Consider the following 22,196-nt stretch of genomic DNA (forward strand, 5'->3'; position numbering starts at 1 on the left):
TGTCGTAGACCATTGGTTCTTTGGTAAAAAGAAATTTCTCGTTAGAGGAAAGAACCTATTTGCTATGATTACGCGAATAGAAATTACGAACACACACCACACAACACCACGATGACGATGATGACGATGATGACGATGATGATAACGATGACGATGAGCTATCCTAGCCGCGTATTATTTTTAGATTACCTCGACAGTTGGCAAGAAGAAGGAGATAGATAATGCTTTTATCGTTTTTGAGATAGAAAGAGAAGAAAGAAAGAAAGAGAGAGAGAGAGAAGAGAGAGAGAGGAGAGGAATCAACAGGAGGAGAAAGTCTAAAGAGAGATATATAAAACAATGAAATGGCGTAGACAACTAAATACAGAATGATTAAACCGTGGTCAAATAATTCGATAACTACGACAATGAGATTACGAAAGAGGGAGTGAGAGAGAGTGAGAAAGAGAGAGAGAGAGAGAGGGAAAGCGTAAAGCCTAGGAAAAGCAAACCTTGTACTTCAAGTATGAACACACACACACACATATACATATATATATTCTTACATATACAGAAAACTCGTCGTTCAATAATTTTACGTTCTTTAGACTATTACAAGTATACAAAAAATAGTCTTAATACTGCAAGTAGTCAATCTTCGTTGATTCGGTCGTTTGATATTATTAAAAAAAAGAAAAAGAAAGAAAAAAGAGAGAGAAAGATGCACGTTTGCTTGTGTGTATGTGTGTGTGTGTGTTTTTTTTTTTAATGCATACACAAATGCAATTTTATGTTTTATTTTTTTCAAGAAAAAAGTAAAATGAAACACCCTATTGTATTCGATTTTAACTTAACTGGAATAATAAGAACCGGTACACAACACTTTTTGATAATTATATTTAAACAACAACAACAACAACAATAATAACAACAAGAAGTAAAAATAATGAAAGAAAAAAATCCCATAATTAAAAAGAGGGGAGAAACAATACGTTCTGATAAAATTGCACTTTTTGATTTTTGTTACTTTTGAAATTCAATTTGGGAAAGAAATTTAATTAATGGGCGATTCGAATCAAAACGAGATACTATTATAGATATATTATTAGATTATTCCGATGAAAACGATAAAACGGATATGAGGAAGGGACGAAATAAAAAGTTAATTCTTCTATCATCGTGATTATGTGAAAATAGGTATATAATCTAACTGTTAATAGAAATATATATAAATAAATAAATAAATATATTAAAATGTAATAAATAAAATAAATAAATAAATAAATATATTAAAATGTAATAAATAAAATAAATAAATAAATAAATATATTAAAATGTAATAAATAAAATAAAAAAGAAAAGAAAAGAAAAGAGAAATCAGAATAAGGAAAGCAAGAATAAAAATAAAAAACGAAGATGCAATTCGAAATATAATAGTCAAATGATAGATATTAATCTTACACACACACAAAAGAGAGATAGCCCTTATCTATCAAGGCCACTACTACTTGTACTTATGCTTCCTAACATGTATATTTTTTATATGATGCCATTTTATCCACGGAGCCTTAAAAAGAAGAAAAAATAAAAACAAAAACAAAAAAAATATAAGAGATAGAAAGAGAGAGAGAGAGAGAGAGAGAGAGAGAGAGAGAGAGAGAGATGGACGTGCAGCACCCGACTATTATAAATATGCTAATAATTATTATTGATAGTCTTAATTGAAAATTAGTCGTTTGTCACAGATGTGTACTACGATTGTACGAAATACTTCAAATAATAATTATACGCGATTTATCTTCTCTCGCGAGCAATTATATACTTATAATTATATATATATATGTATATATGATTTATAACAACACACATATACATACTTATACATTCACACAAAGGAGACTATTATTAATATACTAAATTAGCTAATTGTATTAATTATTTGTATGTATTAATTATTATTATAATTGTATTAATTGTATTAATTATTTTGTGCTAATTGTATTAATTATTTAATTTTCTTCTTAATTCTCTTTTTTTTTTCTTATTGCTTTGCAATCAAAAAGAAACATTTTTGAAGGAATATTAAAAGTAATGTAACAAAATGTATTTAGAATATGGCGAATATTTTCCTAATACTGTGATCTTTTTTAAATCGTAAGTTAACGAACCCCGTGTTAGCACTATGTAAATTTATTGAGTTCCTAACTAACGAGAAACGTTTTTTTTTTTCATTTTTATTAAATATAGAATATCGCTTGACACTCGTTTAGGTTGAAATATACTTGTGAGTTAATTATGTAATTAGCTCCTCTTCTTCTCTTCAAGTATACATATATATATATATATATGTGTGTATGTGTGTGTGTAAATATGCATACATATATATATATAAGTAATAATAAAGTTCATCGTAATCGTGAACTTTTAAAAATATTACTAAAAAGAAAAGAAAAGAAAAGAAAAAGAAAAATGAAATAAAACGTGTACTTTTGTTTCTGTAAAATATATATATAAAAAAAAAATTGTGTTAGCGAAAATGTTCTCATTAAAAATAACGTCATTTTTAAATGTTCACTTCTTCTCTTCTCCCTGCCTTCAAAAAAAAGGAAAAAGAAAAAGAAAAGAAGCAAAATATAAAAGATTACTTTCCGACAAATGTTTTACTCTGAAACGGTGGCACCATCCAGTCAGTCAGTCAATCACGTAAACATCGTTTACGGTTTGCACGAGAAATAATAAAAACGAAGAGAGTCATGGCTAAGAAAAATTCTTGGGATTCTATTTGTTCTATTATTTCGAACAATATGAGAGTAAATTAATAGAATAAGTGGATCGAGTAGATTCAAATTTCTTTTTCTTTCAACGAAAGTGAGATTCCTGTTAAAAATTACATATATGTGTTTTAAAATATATATTTATATATTTTATTGATATAAAAATAAATAAAAATAAATAAAAAAAATCTTGTAAGAGAGAGAGAGAGAGAGGACACACGCTTTTATTTTATGCAAATAAATAAATAATTCTTTTTTCTTTTCTTTTTCTTCCGTAAAATATTAAACGCAAATTAAAATAATAAACAAACATGATATTATTTAATAAAAATAAAATAATTACTTCCTAAGAATGAATTCTTTTTTGAAACTCTTCCTCTTCTCCTTTCATCATTGCATCCCCCAAACAAAATTACATTTTTTACCATAAAAGAATAAAAAAGGAAAAGCAAAAAAAAATAATAATTGAATCTCGACACAGGGTACGGAGGATGACGTTTGCACGATTAAAATAATGTAAAGACAAGTACAAGTACTGCACTAGAAAATGTGCACGCTAATTCTCAGTCTCGTTTCTAAAAATATAATATTTACATAATCTCGTTTCAAGTTCGATGCACTAATCCAGTAGACGAATCATCCAAATCAAATGAAATTTTTCTAAACACTAGCAATCAATTTCCCATTGCTTATCGACATATAAAACGTTTAAATACTCGCGTTATACCCGCCTACGCGATAAAACGAAACAAAAAGATGATGAAGAGAGGTAAAAATTGATTGAAAAATCTATACGAAGTTAGATCACGTCAAATTCAAACGATAACGGTTGTTCATTTTTTTGATTAAATATTAAACCTTATTAACAAAATAAGTTTAACGATGTTATGGTAAACGCCATATGCATAAGATTATTCCATTGAACGATTAAACATTATTTTTTTTTTTTAAACGGTATACACGTATCGTTAATATTTTCCTACAAAATTGTCTTTTTTTCATTTTGTATTTTTATCTGTGTTATCAAAAATGATTTTTATATTTAAAAAAGAAAAAAAAAAAACAAATATTTAAAAAAAAAAAAAAAAATAGACGCACGTGGTACATACCTTCTCTTGCGTTCGATTCCACACAATCACGCTATGCCCACTGTTGATCAAATTTTTTACGATGCCGCTGCCCATTATTCCCAAACCAAGGAAACCAAATTTCAAATTTGATGGTAGGATATTCTTCTCTTTGAGTGTTTGAGATAGCGTTTCGACGTCCAGGGGAGGTGTTACCTGTTGCACGAATTTGAACAGACGATTAAATTTTAAATACCAAAATGTATGCCATTCGATTAAAACCTTTCTTAATAAAATTAATAGTAATCAAAAATATAAAGAAAAAAAGTTTATTTGAATTTTTATATTTTTTTCTTTTTTGTCTGTGTGTTATATTTACTATGAATCTCTATTATGAAATTAAATTGAAAGTATTCAATGATTATAGATCAAATATCAAATTTGTGTAATTAAAATAGATATTTAATGGGTTTTATACGTATGTTTATACATTATGAAGAAATAAAATGTATTATTATTTTATTATAATACATATTTATAGTATTTACTATTGATGCAATTATTATAGCATTTATACATATTACATATGTATCTATGAAAATGATAATTATCTTTAATTTGTATTAATTTGATATATTAATAATACTTTTGTCAATAAATAAAAAAATTATTGAAATATCTATTATTAAATTAATACAGTGTACTTCGTTTTTTGTATATTGAATTTTCATAGATTTTTGGCAAAACTGAGTACTTAACTGTATTTGATAAGTTGGACAATTCACACATCATGGTACCCCATAAAAACTTAAAAAAAGAAAAACAATCTAACTTCTTCAAACTTTCAAATGATATTGGTATAATTACTGTAATAAATATATATATACATATATATATATTCATCTGTATAATATTAATTAAGTGTAATTTAAATAAAAATTGTCTATTTAATATTTTCATAAAAAAAATAATGTTTAATAATTAAATATTTAATTTATATTGAATATAAGATTATATATAAAATTTTGTTTAAAAATTGAAAATATAAATTTATTTTATGCTGCAACTATATAAAAAAATAAAGAATAAGAAATGAATTATATATTATATACAAAGCCAAAGCTAAAAATCATTAAAATTAAAAAAATCATCCATTATGTTAATACTAAAATATAAAAAACAAACACACTCATGAAATTTGTACAAATTGTAATTAAATAAAAATATTAATCAATAATAACATATTATTTATTAAACAATTATTTTTGCAAATATAAAACTGTGAATATTTAGTTATTCATTATATTAAACTTTGATATAAAAATAAAGTGATATTGATTTTTAAATTTCTCATGAATTTCTTCAGAAAGTATACAAGCATCAAACAATTTACGCAATGAGAGTTTGGTAATATCTATTAAATATAAACTCTGCGAAATGATTGTATCTATGATTGATTGAAAAAGACGAAAGTTTCTTTCGATGAGAAATAACTTAATAACTTACAGGTCTGGTGATGATGGCCGGCCTGTTCAGAAGAGTTGAACCTGATTTCCTCGTAGGAGTAGAATGATTCAATGCAGGACTAATGCTACCGACTCGGTTACTATTGCTTGTACTGGACTCTCTGCGTTGTTTCTTTGCTGGACGACGAGTATCGCTGCCACCACTATCCAATCGTTTAGCTTTTGGTGTATCCTATTTTAATATTATAATTGAAATTTTAATAAAAAAACCTTTATTTAATAAATACCAAAATTTCTTTATTATTCCAAAGTATGACCAAAAAATTAAGAATAACCGTGGTGTTGTAAACATAAGGAATAAAATCCGAATACAAAAATTCACCTTGCGTGGCTTAGGTATTTTTGAAACCATTTTCTTTTCCGGAGATAATGTGTCTTCCTTCAATCTATCGAATAGTGAATCTGGATCTAAACCATCTTCGAATACCTAAAGCAAAAAAAGCATTTTTGTATCAGATGTATTTCTTATTCGTATAATAAAAAACAATGTCAAATTTTCTATATAAAATAATGTAAGCTTGTTAATAGTTTAATTTGAAAGAAAACATATATAACGAATAAAAAATACTTCAGTTATATTTATATCGTGATTATATGAAAATGATTATCGAAAGAAACCCTAGATACTTTAATTAATTTATTTACCTCTCCTTTCGCAATATAATCTTCTATAGCTTCCACTGCATCTTTAAAAGCAACAGACTTGCTCGATTTTACCAAAGTATCTTTATATTGTTGGTACGGTTTGATATTGGATTCTTCTATCCATGCACTAGAAGAAATGCATCTTTCAATGTAAAGACTGATACAATTAATGAAATTACTATTAAATAAACAAAATTAGAAAAAAAAAAAAAAGAAAAAAAAAGACATAGAATAAAACGAAAGAAATTAAAAGAAAAATCAAACATAAACGTGAACTTACTAATTATTAGTTCCAAAGAAGAAAATACATTGTACTGGTCCTCTCTTAGTATTTCCTGGTTTCTTCAAATCCTTTGAAGGAATGGATACCTTCGGATATCATGTTTAAATTAGTATTAAACAAAATAATATGTGCCAACAGTTGCATCATAGAACTAGTATAAAAAGCATCATATATTTTGACCAATTTAAATTATAAATATTTTGGATCCGAAGTTTCGCGTGAAGTGAATTTTTGATTTATATTACAAATGAAACAAATATTAAATGTATGAAAGAAAATTAAAAATATATAGTTTGAATATAAATGTTAATACAATTGTAATAATTATTGGAACTGTCAAACGTAACATAAATATCAAATAAATTCGACATATGTAAATGAATCCCGTAAAGTCGTAGTTCCCGCGTAAAATGCTTATAGGTGACTGAACGAAGGAGAGAAGTATTGCGAACAATATAAAAACAGATAAGAGATGTGTGTGTTTGGACGTTAGTGAAGAAATTATTACTTAATCACTCGTTAAAGTATAATACGAGGAATAGATCGTATTCTAATCGCAAATATCGTGAAGGTTCGCGATAAAGTTGAACCGTGCGCGTATGTGGTAAAAAGAGGGGGAATTAAGGGGAAGCGAATTTAGGTTATATTTTTGTAACTAGCGCGCCAATTTGAATTCGAAGGTCGGGTGTGGCGGGAGATACGTAAAATTCACAAACAACATAGCGCAAGGTTTCTAGACGTATCAAATATGTGAAAAATACGCGAATTTCGAATGAAAATTAGCGATAATGAAAATTACAAGTCTTGTGGCTATTAAAAAATCCTGCTCAATAACGATGGCGTGTTTGACTTCGTGGCGCGCTCCACTCAACACAATGCAATAGTATAAAGTCAGAGAACCGTTACCGAGGAACTGACTTCAATGACTTACCCGGCCAGGCCATGGTGAAAATCCCTTCATCTTCGCCCTGAAATTAAGAAAAAAAATCAACGATCAATGATCACTACTCGATAAGCTTTCACAGATTGTTCATATTTAGAAAAAACGATTGATTGATCACTCAATTAATACACACCATACCAAATCACCTAGTTTGTACATTTCAGACATTATCAAACTATCAGCACTACTGCTCCGCTCACGAACGGCAAGAGACTGAATGATCAGAGCAGAGCGTCGTTTGTGCATGACGACGTGATCCAAATCATCCCCTCCACCGTGCGCTAGTCAAATGATCAACGATTATTTTTCTTCAAAGCGATTTCCTTTTTATTTTCTTATTTCTAAAAAATTCTTTTTATTAATACATCGAAATAATGTTAATGCATTGAATATGTTTATCAAATATTAATATTACATGTAAATCTTCTTAATTCGTAAACTTCCGGTATCAATATTATTCCGATACGCTAAAGTCCCGTCCTGAAGGCTCGTTTACAATACATAACACTCCAATAAGAGACTTATCAATTTCTTTTGGTTTATTTTCAATTAAACTACACGTTTAAAACGTCTAATTGTCTTTTGTAAAAATGACAGATATTGGCTGTCGTACGTCTTATGGAAATTGATTTTTTTTTTTCATAGATATAAAAAAAAAAAATTTAAGAGATAAACATTAGGGAAAAAATGATTGACGTGAGCGGAGAAAAAATATAAAATTCACGGCGCTTGCAATCTTACCAGCTGTCAGCCATCGATTGTGAGAATTTTTTCCTATTTTACAAGCAGCATTTATCGTAATTAAGATTAATTTTCACCTTCTGCACGAAATTACAGTATTGCTAACAAGTTTCTTGCAAATCTGATTGGGAATGGATAGTAACATTCGTTACAATATGGTACGTGTCATGAATGTTACGGGACATCGTAAATATTTCATCTTTTGAGGGCACATAATTCGCTCCTCCTCACGTAATGCTTTGTGTTTCCTTGTCACCTGACAAACATCTTAGCGTTTTCGTTGAATGCATTTTTAAACAATATCTAGAAATATCATGTCACAAAACTCATATCTACGCGTTGACTAAGTACAAAAAAATGTATGGATACATTGATCTTCCTTGATTATCACTTGTTTTACTACAATAAACTGAAAAAATTTCCATGCCTACACTGTCACAAAATTCGTTCCTATAAATGAGTTAACGATTGTGGTTATATTTTCTGTGGTTATAATTGATATGTAAAAGAGAGTTTAATAGAACGTAAAAAAAGGTGCATTAGAATTATTTTATAATTGACGTTTTTTATTCAATGTTCTCCTTTTGCTGATACTCTTATGAGAAAGAAAGAGAGAGAGAGAGAGATAAGTGAAAGTAATATTTCATTGCTCTTCACATATAGACACTAAGTTACAAATTTAATGTGGAATATCTTAATGCAACGTTTTAGCCATCCCAAACAAATGATGATACAAGTGGGGAAGCATCTATACGTAACGAAGTACCTTCGTTGACTGTAACACTGCCTACCGTACAAGGAGGTATGCTTAGTCATTCCAATAACGCATCTATGGCCCAGGCTACTGTTACTACTAGAATGGTAATTTATCTATTCGATGTACAATGTTACAATATTATATGAACTTTGACTAACGCTGTATTATTGTAATAGGCTGAGGGTGAAGAAATACCACCACCGAAACCAGATTTTTCAGCACCACCACCTTACGAAGTAGCTACTAAACTACCCAGTTATGAAGAAGTACAACGCGAAAAGACACTACAAGGTGAACCTCATCCTCAATTGCACATGGTAAGCGTGTTCTCTGAAATATTATTTATCGATCTTATAATTAAGTATTTTCTATTTTTGGAAATTTATGTTTATGATCTTTGCATTTATATTTTGTACAGCCTGGCAGTATAAGACCACCACAACAACCATTGACAATTCTTGCTATAGACACAGAAGCTACAGAAGGAGATCCAGAAAGTGGATTGCTTGGCACTGATTTTATGTTTTTTACAGCATTTTTGGGTAAAATATATATCTTATTTTATTTTAAATCAAAATTAGTAGTTTGACAAAATAACGAGATTATATGTGAATTCACAAGAGGCGAGTAGTTAAAGTATGTGTACATTCAAAGTCGATAAAACAATACAAATAACAGAATTTATTTTCAAAGGATAGACAGAGTTAAAAATGAGAGACAGAGTTAATATAATCCTTTAAATCAATAGAGAAACTTTATCTCAAAATTAAATAAGTCTTTAAATGAAGAAACACATATTTTCTGTCTTGGAATTTACAACAGTGCAGTATAGCCAAGTACTGAAACTAAGTCAAAGAATATTTTTCTTATACTTGGGATCTTAACTACTCCGCCTCTTGAAAATTTATATATTACTTATGTTAGTTAAAATACATTTTCTTTACAGTTGCCTTCTTATTCAACTGGATCGGATTTCTTCTTTTGATGTGTTTCTGTCATACAATTGCTTCTCGTTACGGAGCATTATCTGGTTTTGGCCTTTCATTGACAAAATGGACATTGATTGTTAAACATTCTACTGATCTTGCTTCGCGAGAAAATTCATGGCTATGGTGGTTGATAATGGCATTTGGTTGGTATAATTAATGACTTTTAAATTAGATGATTATATGCTAATGGGATTTGGAATTATAGGTCTCCTAATTTGCGTACGCGCCATCATCCAGTATTTGAACATCAAACGTGGATGGAGACTACTTTCTGGTAGTGCGCAAGAACGCTTACTGTTTTTCTATTAAGTTTTTAAACATGCACTTTTATCAATCTTGGCTTTAGAAAAAAAGCAGCATTTCTATCTGGGGTTGTACTTGTATAATATATAATCGACACCCATTAAAATGAATACTTTATATAGCTCTTATATTAATCAATCGTAATAAACTAGTACAGACAAATTTTCAATATAATTTGCCTAATACACTTCTTAGCAAGAATAATAAATCAAAGTGTAATAAGGCAAATTAATAAAGCAAAGAAGTCAAAGTAAAATTAGTTTGCGCACACTACCTAATTGTTACAAAAGTAGAAGAAAATCTGTACATTTTTCATTGTTCAACTGGCACGGTACAATGTTTAAAAAAAAAAAAAAGAAAAGAACAAAATTATTTATGCATAGTTTTGTGCATTGTTTTGTGCAATATTGTTTAAGATACCAATAACTATATGATGTGTGCTATAAATAAAAGTATTACTCATAAATATGATATTATGAGTGAGAGAATTGTTTAAAGGCCGAGATGTACGAGAATTGGTTAGAAAAAAAACAAAAGTATTGGAAACAATAGATTATTAAGTACAGAGGGAAAAATTTTTGATAGTGATATTGTGCAATACACACTAGTACTAGATAGCTTTTAGATATTTCACTATATATGATTCTTATAATATCCCAGTAAATAATTGCTTGTTTACATATAATGAGAATATGTATTTATATATATATATGTAATATGTATATATATACATATATATTCTCTATATATATATATGTGTATAGACAGAATTCCTGCCGAATTCATATGTATAGGTTATCAATATTAATATTATACACCAATACATTAAAATTATTATTATTATTATACATAACGGTATGCATTATTTGTTATTTTCTCTAACATTTCATTATTATATTTCTATCATAAATAAAAAGTGGAAGAGAGAGACAAACGAACGAATAGAAAAAAGAAATGCATTAAATTTTTGTTTAGAGTTCAACTCTTTCCAAATGAATTCAGCTTTTGTTGAGAAAATTAATTTATATCTCATATTATATATATTTCTACATACATAAAAATATATTAAAAATCATTATAATATATAAATATATTTTATTTTAAATATATTTCTTTAATTAAATTATTATACTTTTTGTCATTAAAAAAAACAACCAACTATTATTGTACAATGCATCGTCAGCCGGAAAGGTCCCATGGTGTAATGGTTAGCACTCTGGACTCTGAATCCAGCGATCCGAGTTCAAATCTCGGTGGGGCCTCTTTTAATGATAGGAATTTTTTTTTCTTAATTATGGTTTAAATTTTTATAGTTCATTTCTGTAATAGATAATTATACAAAGGCTAACCTTTAGTATACGATATTAAAAGTCGATGACTTAAAATGTATGCATACGTTTTTTTTTTATACACTTATTTCATATCAGAGTTAGTTTTATCTTTGTTTTGTTTTTTACGATGATGTTGCCATCTATCCTAAGGAAAAGTAATAATATAGTGCAACATGTATCGTTGAATCGGCATCTTTGACATCGTCCATAGTTCAACAGTAAAACGTAACGGAAACTGTCGAAGTGTCATCATCTTTGAATTTTTATAGTTAATGTATAAATAATTAATTACAGATAATTCATTTTAACCAGATCTGTTCTTAAACTTTTTAATGAGATAATTTTATATTTTTTCGACGATATTTTTGTACGATGACAGTAATATTTTTGTAATAGTAATTGTTCCAAATTTGTATACGAGTATAATCGTAAACCTAACGAAATAAAGATGAAGCGTCCTTTGGAAGATCAAGTGGACAAACTTGAAAAGAATCCATTAGTATTTCTAGATATTGCAGTTGAAGAAGAAAAAGGTATACTTAGGAATAGAAATTAAATTAATTACAATGAAGAAGGAAGATTATTTTCATTCTATGGCGCGTGATTAACAATTATTTGATTGTTTTTCATTCATAAAGTTGTTCGTACGTTTAATGCTTGATAAATATTGATACCTTTTAACCAATGGTAAGATTAGAGTGTTACTTATATGTTTTTTTTTATTTCATACCAATTTAGTTGGAAGAATCGTAATAGAATTATTCAAGGATGTTACACCTCGAACCGCTGAAAATTTTCGTGCTTTGTGCACAGGGGAAAAGGGAACCGGTGTTAATAATAAAAAATTACATTACAAAGGATCAATATTCCATAAGGGTATGTAATTACTTACTTACTACTAAAACAGTAATTACTTTCAAATGAAATATTTTTTTTTCTATTTATTAAGTTTGCTTATTTGATTTCAGTGATACCTCAGTTTATGATTCAAGGAGGAGATATTATTAATTTTAATGGAACAGGTGGTGAAAGTATATATGGTCCTCACTTTGAGGATGAATCTTTTCAAATTCCACATTCCCATGGAGGATTATTGAGCATGGTAAATGAAGGTCAACCTAATAGTAACAGTTCTCAATTTATCATCACTACTGTTCCTTGTATACACTTAGATAATACCAATGTAGTTTTTGGTAAAGTTATCAAAGGTATGGGAGTGGTACTAGAAGTTAACAATCTACCTGTTGTCAAGGATCAACCTGTTGAGGTAATCCTCTTATAATGTAACTATGGTATCATCAGTCATAGAATATCTTGTATAAAATTTGATTACTATTTTTAGAAAATTCATATAACTGATTGCGGAGAATTGAAAAGAGGAGAAAATTGGAACTTGGAGGAAAATGATGGTTCCGAAGATGTTTATACACCATGGCCAGAAGATTGGGATTATGCATCATGTACTGATACGTTGACTGTAAGCATTGATTTTAGATTAATTTGGTCTCGATATCGTTTTCATTTTTTATTTCATTTTATATAAAATTATTATGCTTTAATAATGAATTAAATTTGTAGTATAAATACGTCTCGGAGGTGGTCAAGAGAATAAAGGATTCTGGAAACCATTATTTTTCAATGAAGAATTATGTAGATGCAGGCAGAAAATATAAGAAAGCATTACGTTATTACGAATGGATGATAAAAATGAAAAACGTGCCTGATACTATGGAAGATTCTATAAAAGATCTTAAAGTAACAATAATGCTAAATCTTGCTGCTGTACAATTAAAAAAGAAAGATTATCGCAGCGCAGTTAAATTATGTAGCGAGGTAGGTTTTTTTTTATTGTTACATGAGAAATATTCATATTCCATATTTAATTTTGATATATTATCTAGGTCTTGGAAATAGATAAATCAAACGGTAAAGCGTATTTTCGAAGAGGACAAGCACACATGGGTCAAAATGAATATGATGTCGGTTTGATGGATTTTAAACGTGCACTTGCGGAATGTCCCAACAATAAAGATATTTTAAAAGAAATAGAAAAAGTGAAAAAAGCAATGAATTCCTATTTAATATTAGAAAAAGCTACCTTTCAAAAAATGTTCAGAAAGTAACAATAATTTTAATGAATTGTCGGGATAATAAATTTTATAATAGTAACGAATACACAAGCATGACAATTATTATGTGTTTGAAGTACAAATTAGTATAAAAAGAATAAATTTATATATAGCATATAGTTTTGTTAACTGTAAAAAAACATAGATGGTCATCACATATAAAAAATCTGCCAATACCATTGAAGTACTTGTAATCGTAAATATAATAAGAAACGGCAAGAAATAAATACCAGATACAAATACACAATTTCTACGATTCAGCAGATTACAGATGCTTTATATCGAGTAAATAAAATATGTGAGATGTGTAAAATAAATACAAATTTGTATGTTTATAAATTCATGTACTTTCTTCTTCTTTGATTTCTCATTTGCATCTATTCAACTTAATACTGACAGAATATTAAAATATTAGATTATATTTGTATGGCGAACTAATATCATGCAATGAAAAACATAGAAAAGCAAGTGAATAATTCTAACATTGCGCACACTGCTTTACATTGATATTACTTGTAATATTTACGACGATGTATATGAAGATGTTTTTTATTTTTAATATATTATAATAAAAAATAATTAAATATAATAGAGAGAGAGAAAGAGAGATAAAATCTAAATAGAATAAAATAATAAACGTTTCACAGAGTAAAATATTTTTAACATTCTATCACTTTATAGATATCCAAATCCATGTACATTTTTTTCATCTATTAATAACGCATTGTAAATAAATATTTTATAATATCTTAAATATTGTTCAATTTTAATACAGTAAATTATAAACGGTGACAGCATATAAAAATGAGATTAGTGAAATATTTCAACTCTGATTTATATACACTCTTTTTGAGTATATATTTTTTGAAAGCAGTGCTTGCTTGTTATATTTATGTGCTTACAATCACCCACGTGAAAGGTGTACAGATATGCAAAACTGTATTAATGTTAGATTATTGAAATGAAAATATAATTCTATTGTTTAATAATATCGATCGTTAATTTTCAGTATAACATGCATACCTACATAACAATTCTATAATTAATTAATAAGTAATATGCTTAAATATGCGAACTATATAGGTTCTATTGACTAGAGAATAAAAGTCTTATGCCTCTATCTAGCTGACAATTCATTCAGTTTTTTTATAATTATATTACTAACTTGTTGTCATCATCGGAATCGAGAGAGATAATTAAATAAATAATAAATAAATTAATATAAGTTACAATTATAAATTTGTTAAATCTATAATTATGGTATTTTCTAGCTTTAAAAAATGTTCATATGAATAAAATTCTATCTTCATATACACAATAGCTACTTATTTCGGAAAATTGACAAATGACATTGGCCATCATAATGTCAAATGTGCAGAATTGACCTTTCTGTACAGTCAAATGTGCAGAATTGATCTTTCTGTACAATCAAATATTCGATTAAATTCTTTTCAAACAAACGAGATCTTTTTTTAATACCGAGCGCTAGGAATGTTTATTTTGTACATCAATAAACTGTCCTGTACTTAAATACATGGACGGAAAACTTTGTTCAATTGCTTTTATAAGTGCAATCAAACTTGCAGATCAACGACTAATTGCTTATAAGTATATACTTTTAGTTTTCCTTTAACCATGTTAATTATATTATTTAAAAGGATGTGTGGTGGCAGCTTTTTAATTCCTGATCGGTATTTTATCATTTTTTTAAAAATGGTAAAAAAAGCGCTGCTACTGAACATACATCGATTTTTATAATACTACTACACATATCATATGTCACTATGGCTACGATTAGGAGCATTTCTTCTCAATTATTTACAATATTCATTTTCCTTTTCATATTTATCAATCATTCTGCACACATAGCAATATTTTTTTTTATTTTTTCCAAAAATTAAATTCACTTTTCGTAGCTTATTTATTGAGACATATAATTATAGGAGCTTCTAGCGATTCAATCATATTTAATCAGCATTTAATGCTTCTTTTTGAATGTCGTTGGTATTATTTTGCTTCTCATCATCTGCTACATTTGGAACAGAATTTTCAGTTTCAATAAGATTATGCAATTCCTTGCACAATGTTTCTTCGCAAACCTCACCTCCGATCTCGTTGTTATCAATTATTCCTTCATATTCATTTGATATTTTACTATCTATTACATCTCGAAATTCTGGCTCTACGATTTCTTCACAGCTCTTGAACATATCTGGATGTTCAGTGGAATTAAGAAGTTCTTGATTTTCATTAGAATTTAAAATATCGGTGTTTACTTCGTCATCGGTTGTATCGGTGGATTGAGATACTTTTTTAAGAACACTATCTACTAAATTGGACGCAAAGCTTTTGTTTTCATTTCCCTCGTGTATTGTTTGATGTATTGGCAAGGATTGAGGTCTGTTAGGTCTAGCATAAGGAAATGTATTTTCTTCGCCAGCAGGTGTATGAACAGCTGAAATTTCTGTTTGAGTTGCAACTCCATTGTCAACTAGTATTGTTTTCGGTTGCATAGTTGACATACACCGTCTTATTTCTGACATCGAATCTTGTAATTGTTGTACCTATACACAACACATATCTAAATTATTATTCATACATAATCATATAACAAGTAGCTAATGACTATGCAATCGATACGATTTTAAATAAGAGGGGGGAGGAAGAAACAAAAAAATAATAATTATGTCATAGGAATTATTTACATAATGATATTAGCTTACCTGAGTATGCAATAAATTACACGTTTGCGCTAGATTTGTTACAACATCTGCATTCGGTTGTGCAGTAGTTTCGCTCTCATTACTCGTATTTTCGCGATTACCTCCAGGCTGTAAGCTAACAACCTTTTTCCATAATGCATTAATAGCTTGCATTTGTAGCAATTGCAGTTTATGTTCGCTTTCCAATGCAGTTCTCGTTGCTTCCATGTCGGTAGATAATTTTCTAGAATATTAATGATACATTTAATAACGTAATCAATATATTAGTTTAATATAGAAATCAAAAAGAACCCTTACTGAATATATTTATTTGTTCTCATCATTTCAATAGTCTTTAGTATTGTAGTTGCTTTTTTATTAAGATTTCTAGTGTGATAGCCTCTCCACATTCTTTGAATACAAATTGCTGCTTTCTCAGTACGATCTTGATCTTTATTACTATCCTCTTGCCGTCTTTGTATTGCTCTACTTCTAATGCTATCCAATTTTGCTTGACATACTTCGCTATCTTCGTCACTACTGAGTGCCGCGTTATCTCCATCTCCTTCTTTCCCTCTTTTTATTAAGCTAGATTTATTTCTGTCGCATGCACTTTTAGGTCTTTGTATGTTTCTTCCCAAATAGGGTGAACCTTTCGAGTTACGTTTAACAGGTAACGTTTTGCTCTGTACATAATTGTTAATTTTCACACTGTGAGGACATTTTCCATTAGCATTTGTAATAACTGGTTTGGCTATACTCGGTTTTCCAATAGAGCAATTAGTTGCAGAGTTACTCTTTACGAGTGCGTTTGCTTTCAAAGCACCAAGATTCGTTTTTGCCATAGGATTAACCGTATTTATTATAGGAATCGCTTTTGCATCTCCATCTGTAGAAGTTTTCGCGGGAATAGTTATCTGACATGGTGAATTTAATTTACTTGGTGGAGTTTTAGGTAAAACTTTAGATAATCCTGAAGGTGGTCGAAAATCTGGACTCATCAGAGATTCTGGAACTGGTACCAATTTTGTAGCAGCTTGTAAAGGACTTGACGTTTCTATAAAACAAAATCATTTCTATACTATTCTAATTCGAGTAATTTAAAAATGTCTAATTTTATTTATAATTATACCTTCCATATCTTCTAATCCAGAATTATTAGTTGTTTTATTATTTAAAGTATTACAAAGCATATTTGGATCTAAACTTTGTGTCATCAATGATTCGTGATCATTATTAAACATAGTGTGACAGGAAGAAACCATAGCATCTGTATGGCAACTGGAAACCATTCTATCTGGTGACCTCATCCTTATAGAATTTCTTGATGAATCTAATAAAATGTAACAATGTTAGGAATATATAATATGAGTTACAAATATAATAAATACATTCGTATATTATACTGCTAGCAATTGCTAGCAAAAGCGTGCAAATGAAACCACGATTAGTAATTTAATTTGAGGCACTAAAATGAAACTATTTAGATAGAGAATGTTGAAATATATAAAATATTAATTATTTTATATTGTTAAATGCACCTAGATAGCTTACAACATTGTCTTTGCTTTCATTCACCAAATTCATTTGCTCTATAAGCTTAAGAAAAGCAATTGCTTAAAAAATACTATGCTTGAAAGATACGGATGTGTGTAGGATGGGGACAAAAATGGAAAATTATTTGATATTAAATATTTTTTTCCAAAATTTAATAAATAATATTGAATTATTATATTGATAGTAAATGTAATGGCCTGTCCGTGATAAATTTTTATTGAAGTTATAATTATATTGTAACTGCTATCGATTAAAATTATCAACGTTTGAATAATTTAAATATATTTGTAAATAGAAATGATTTCTAATTTATCGGCTTTAATTCCTACACACATCTATCACGTAATCATAGATATATTAAAATCTGCTCTTTGACTTAGGGTACCTTTGCAAGGTGAATGGCAGACACAGTATTTAGCCTCATAAAATTTTGGTGATTGTAAGCATTTATCTTCATAGTATGTCAACATTGGTGTAACTAGAGAAAACAGATTATGACTAAGGACGTACGTACATATTATTGCTATGGTTGCATCCTACTATTATAAATTAAAGGTGGCTTAGCAAATCCTAATAATTGTTATCAAAGAAAAAAGGGTGAATTTTGCATATAATATAATATAATTAAAGTAATAAGAAGATGTGATAAAAACTCACTAGGCCTTCTTGGAGAACTTGTCCTGTTATGATTAAGTCTACGTCTAGCAGCAGGAGAAGGAGTTACTCCGACGCTACTTAAGCTATGTACACTTCCCGTGTCACTCTGCTGACTGAGTTGCTGCTGATGATGTTGCGCTTTACTCAAAATTAGCCTAAGTTTCCTGTCAGTTTCATTCTCTAAAGATTCCCCTGAAAGGGGACAGACGGATGCTAAATACTGAGCAAGAAGTGCATGCTCACCGACACGAAATTGTCTTCCTCTTCCTTGAGAATACAGCCATTCTGCTTTCAAACTATGTCAAAATTATTTTCATTAAATTATTTATTATTTTATATATAATATTTGTGTATTTTATATTTTATTAATTAATGTGTTAAATATCTGTATTTCTAAATATACCTACCTTTCTATAGGATCCACTGGATAACCATCAATTGATTTGAGACTCATACACCAATTGATAACAAATGGACGATAATCGAATCCACTATAAACTATGTGTTAAGAATAATATGCTATTTCTTTAATACTAAAAGCAGCGTTTATGTTTTACTTGCATCTCTCTCTAGCGCTCTTGGATAATATATTGTAATAAATTTCATTAGATAATTCTAAGAATTATAAATGACATCAAGAAATAATGGGAATTTAATCGCATACAAATAACACTCGATTAAAACTAAATGTCAATTGGTTAAGGAAAAATTATAATGCTATTGAAAGGATACATACTATTACCTGTTATACTGACACACGGATTGTTAGCAATTGAAAAGTTGACCAAATTCTTTAAATTAGCTAAATGAGACATTTCATTCAAATCTGTAATGCTGTTATTTGCTAATGTAAATGTTTCTAATGAGGTAGGTAAATAGCGCTCGCACTGCCTTAATGTGATTATGCGATTATTATGCAAGAAAAGTTCCTAAAACATAACAAATATAATAATAAGAAAAAAACAAAGAAAAGAAAAGAAAAGTGCATGCAAACGGACACGATTAAAAAAAAAGAAAGAAAAGATTAAGACATCGAGTAGTTAAATTTTTATACCTTAAGATTACGCAAATATGAAATATCAGAAATGTGACTGATACTATTTTCAGATAAGTCTAGATGTTCCAACTTCGTATTCGAATGTAAATGTTCAATGGACTGAAAGCGTTCCATTAATATTATTATTATTTTACAAGTTAGAAAAACACAATCTACATTTATTTGACACCAATTTACTTACCTTTATATTATTACCTGCTAGACACAACGTTTGTAAGTTAATCATATCTTTGATACCCTCTATCGTTAATATACCATTATTAGCTAAATTAAGCGTTACAAGATTATGTAATTTAGATACGCCATACATTCGTAGTAATTGGTTCCTTACTATTGAAAGCTGAAATTGGTTAACATTACAATAATTATGTCCATATACTAAATATTAAATACCATTAAGAGATTAATTCACATTTGCTATACCCAATAATAACGCTTATAGCAAAAAGGATATCGAAAGAATGAATTTTAGTATTATTATAACCTCACTATACAATGCCTCTAGGAATTATTGTAAACATTTAATTAAAGCAATAATGAATACCTTATTAATTCTGTGATATGAGTCAAGATTATCAAGACGTTGAAGCTCATTATCATCTAAGATTAGAATACTGATTTCAGCATCAGATGGACATCGAGCAAGCTTCTTAAGACTTTGACCGCTTAAATCAAGCGTATCGCATACCAAGGATTCTAAAGTTTAAAATATTATTTTTAATAAACATTATTAAAAGAAAACAGTAAAAGACAAATGTGAAATGTCAAAAAACACTTGGCATACGAGGGTGAGATAGTTATGTTTCTTGCATGCCACAAAACAATTATAAGCTTGTACATTACACAAAAGGAAAATCTAACAACGTTATGGAAAATATTTCTAATTCCGAATGATGTTTACTAAATAACATAGACATCAATTTTTACTGAACACTAACCCGTTGAAGCCATGATGATTACAATAACTCATAGACGCTATAAAGATGTCCTCGCGATCACTGTCACTCAGGAATATATATGTACAACTAGAACTTTTAAAACTTATCACTTCTATTTCATTTTTAATATTAAATTACTATGTTCATATGATCTTAAAAATATAAACATTGATCAAAAGTATGCTGGTGCGTAGACAAGGAGAACCCGTACATTATTAATAAGAAAAACAAACTACAAATAACAAATTCATTCTCTTATGTTTGCTTATAATTATAAATTTGGGATTAAATTTACATTATAATTATATAATTAAGATATGTAATTACATGGTAATCACTAATAAATAGTTTTTTTCTTATTTATAATAAGATTATGTCTATTGATTTTAAAATTATGCGATCAAAAAATCCAGATGTCGCTGACTAACTGCAGAATAATAATTGCGGAGTGGGGGTTCCTTCCCATGCGACAGTTTCACTTTTAATTAGTTATATATATTATAGAGAAGGTAGGACTTTCAAGGAACATGAGCTTTTTCTAGATATTTTCTAGGACAGTATTCTTTAATAGTATATGATAGTATATAATAAATCTATTCACTCTCAGTATATAAAATATTTACCCAAACCTTTCAAAGTAATGGCAAAGATGCACAATTCACAGCATTGCATTCTCTGACATTTTCAAAATTATACACGCTAAACTTATAACTATACGAATTATACTACGCGTAGAAAAAGGAATCAACTTTAATAAAATATAAAAATTACCGTTACCGATGATAGATAAGATAAAGGTAGAGTACTACTATTACCGACGGTGGATAAGATAAAGGAAGAGTACTACTATTACCGACGGTGGATAAGATAAAGGAAGAGTACTACTATTACCGATATGGTGCTTAGCCGACTCTTCACTAAACTGGTTTTTGCACGTAATATAATTTTGAAAAATTTTATGTATCTATTATATCCAACTTAAAAATATGAAATATCTATTATTCTACTTTGAATATTAATTAATTTTTATCTTATGTTTCATTAGATAAAAATTTTACTCTCGAAGTTATCACTGCGCAGGAGCGATTAAATAATTACATAAAAATGTTATAAAAATGCTAAAATAAGAGCGTTATAATCTTAAATTTTATTAAATAGGTTTATTGTTCTTTTTATACACGTGCTCAACGTTCGGAAGGTCCTGTAAACAACTTTCACCAAAAGAACTTTAACAGAGGATAATTACTCAGATCAACGGTGAATTTCGAAGAGGACGGAGCTCCGAACATATATTACGAGTTTTTTAACAACAATAGACATTTCTATCGATTAATTAACAATTATTATAATGCACTAATGCACTCTCTTTATATTTCATATTATTTAGACATATATATGTACTAGTATAAGCATTACATACATATTAACATAATTTTGAATATTAATCAATTTTAATTTAATATTCTTTTAGATAAAAATTTCCCCCACCAAAGTTACCACAGCACGGAAACGTTTAAAAAATGTACATTAGTTTAAACAATTATACAAAAAATAAAAGAATATTAAAATGAGAACGTTATAATATTAAATTTTATTGATTAATTTTATTGATTTTCTTTTATACACATGCTCAATTTTCGAAAAGTCACATAAACAACTTTCACCAAAAAAACTTTAACAGAGGATAATTACTCAGATCAACGGTGGATTTCGAGGAGGAGGGATCACAGAACATATACTCCGAGCTTTTAGACAACAATAGACCCTTGCATTGATTAATTAACAATTATTTTAATATTTTAATGAATCCTTATTATC

General features: G+C 28.5%; 4 protein-coding genes and 1 non-coding gene across 9 annotated transcripts in view; 3 read left to right on the forward strand and 2 right to left on the reverse strand.

Annotated features, from left to right (window-relative positions):
* The window catches only part of LOC122513512 (putative oxidoreductase GLYR1 homolog), a 38,176-nt gene extending 30,725 nt beyond the window's left edge, over positions 1-7,451 (reverse strand). Inside the window, exons 1-7 of the mRNA XM_043629911.1 lie at positions 7,351-7,451; positions 7,206-7,242; positions 6,272-6,360; positions 5,992-6,118; positions 5,669-5,773; positions 5,327-5,518; positions 3,863-4,036 (exon numbers count right to left, since the gene is read on the reverse strand). Of these exons, the coding sequence (XP_043485846.1) occupies positions 3,863-4,036; positions 5,327-5,518; positions 5,669-5,773; positions 5,992-6,118; positions 6,272-6,360; positions 7,206-7,242; positions 7,351-7,385 (759 nt within the window). The 5' untranslated portion in view covers positions 7,386-7,451. The remainder of the gene's footprint in view (positions 1-3,862; positions 4,037-5,326; positions 5,519-5,668; positions 5,774-5,991; positions 6,119-6,271; positions 6,361-7,205; positions 7,243-7,350) is intronic.
* A 418-nt stretch (positions 7,452-7,869) lies between these two features.
* LOC122513514 (NEDD4 family-interacting protein 1) lies at positions 7,870-10,582 on the forward strand. Of its 4 annotated transcripts, XM_043629914.1 has the most exons (7): positions 7,870-7,977; positions 8,055-8,116; positions 8,670-8,819; positions 8,892-9,032; positions 9,134-9,257; positions 9,662-9,847; positions 9,910-10,582. In XM_043629914.1, the coding sequence occupies exons 2-7, from the start codon at positions 8,090-8,092 to the stop codon at positions 10,011-10,013; spliced, it is 732 nt and encodes a 243-aa protein (XP_043485849.1). In that variant the 5' UTR covers positions 7,870-7,977; positions 8,055-8,089; the 3' UTR covers positions 10,014-10,582. The 4 variants fall into 4 exon arrangements, with proteins under 4 accessions (XP_043485849.1, XP_043485851.1, XP_043485848.1 ...); XM_043629916.1 differs by lacking the exon at positions 8,055-8,116 and having other exon boundaries at positions 7,882-7,977; XM_043629913.1 differs by having other exon boundaries at positions 7,921-8,116.
* A 615-nt stretch (positions 10,583-11,197) lies between these two features.
* Positions 11,198-11,269, forward strand: Trnaq-cug. The gene has a single exon. It is a non-coding gene; the product is annotated as a tRNA-Gln (tRNA).
* A 237-nt stretch (positions 11,270-11,506) lies between these two features.
* LOC122513513 (peptidyl-prolyl cis-trans isomerase D) lies at positions 11,507-13,711 on the forward strand. Its single transcript, XM_043629912.1, has 6 exons — positions 11,507-11,871; positions 12,077-12,214; positions 12,307-12,605; positions 12,681-12,815; positions 12,917-13,171; positions 13,240-13,711. Exons 1-6 carry the CDS (start codon positions 11,787-11,789, stop codon positions 13,459-13,461), a joined length of 1,134 nt encoding a protein of 377 aa, XP_043485847.1. The 5' UTR covers positions 11,507-11,786; the 3' UTR covers positions 13,462-13,711.
* Positions 13,712-14,123: 412 nt separating this feature from the next.
* On the reverse strand, positions 14,124-20,656 carry LOC122513510 (centrosomal protein of 97 kDa). 2 transcript variants are annotated; one of them, XM_043629907.1, is made up of 12 exons: positions 20,379-20,656; positions 19,985-20,136; positions 19,622-19,780; positions 19,438-19,539; positions 19,116-19,312; positions 18,791-18,874; positions 18,384-18,679; positions 18,112-18,204; positions 17,302-17,502; positions 16,488-17,226; positions 16,191-16,413; positions 14,124-16,031 (listed from the first exon to the last, which is right to left on the reverse strand). In XM_043629907.1, the coding sequence occupies exons 1-12, from the start codon at positions 20,389-20,391 to the stop codon at positions 15,435-15,437; spliced, it is 2,856 nt and encodes a 951-aa protein (XP_043485842.1). In that variant the 5' UTR covers positions 20,392-20,656; the 3' UTR covers positions 14,124-15,434. The 2 variants fall into 2 exon arrangements, with proteins under 2 accessions (XP_043485842.1, XP_043485844.1); XM_043629909.1 differs by lacking the exon at positions 18,112-18,204 and having other exon boundaries at positions 20,379-20,652.
* Between the last annotated feature and the right edge of the window lie 1,540 nt (positions 20,657-22,196).

Source organism: Polistes fuscatus, unplaced genomic scaffold (genome assembly GCF_010416935.1).
Source record: "Polistes fuscatus isolate 324 unplaced genomic scaffold, CU_Pfus_HIC Scaffold12, whole genome shotgun sequence".
Classification (NCBI taxonomy): Eukaryota; Metazoa; Arthropoda; class Insecta; order Hymenoptera; family Vespidae; genus Polistes; species Polistes fuscatus.

What these genes read in the sequence shown, in the direction of transcription:
- LOC122513513 (XM_043629912.1), top strand. Translation starts at nt 11,787, where the DNA reads ATGAAGCGTCCTTTGGAAGATCAAGTGGACAAACTTGAAAAGAATCCA. An exon ending in TGCAGTTGAAGAAGAAAAAG is followed by an intron (nt 11,872 to 12,076) that starts GTATACTTAGGA and finishes ATACCAATTTAG; the next exon opens with TTGGAAGAATCGTAATAGAA. An exon ending in CAGTTAAATTATGTAGCGAG is followed by an intron (nt 13,172 to 13,239) that starts GTAGGTTTTTTT and finishes TATATTATCTAG; the next exon opens with GTCTTGGAAATAGATAAATC.
- LOC122513510 (XM_043629907.1), bottom strand. An exon ending in CATATCACAGAATTAATAAG is followed by an intron (nt 19,781 to 19,984) that starts GTATTCATTATT and finishes AACCAATTTCAG; the next exon opens with CTTTCAATAGTAAGGAACCA. An exon ending in TGGATTAGAAGATATGGAAG is followed by an intron (nt 17,227 to 17,301) that starts GTATAATTATAA and finishes TTTGTTTTATAG; the next exon opens with AAACGTCAAGTCCTTTACAA.
- LOC122513514 (XM_043629914.1), top strand. Translation starts at nt 8,090, where the DNA reads ATGGATAGTAACATTCGTTACAATATG. An exon ending in CTACTGTTACTACTAGAATG is followed by an intron (nt 8,820 to 8,891) that starts GTAATTTATCTA and finishes TTATTGTAATAG; the next exon opens with GCTGAGGGTGAAGAAATACC. An exon ending in GTGGTTGATAATGGCATTTG is followed by an intron (nt 9,848 to 9,909) that starts GTTGGTATAATT and finishes TTGGAATTATAG; the next exon opens with GTCTCCTAATTTGCGTACGC.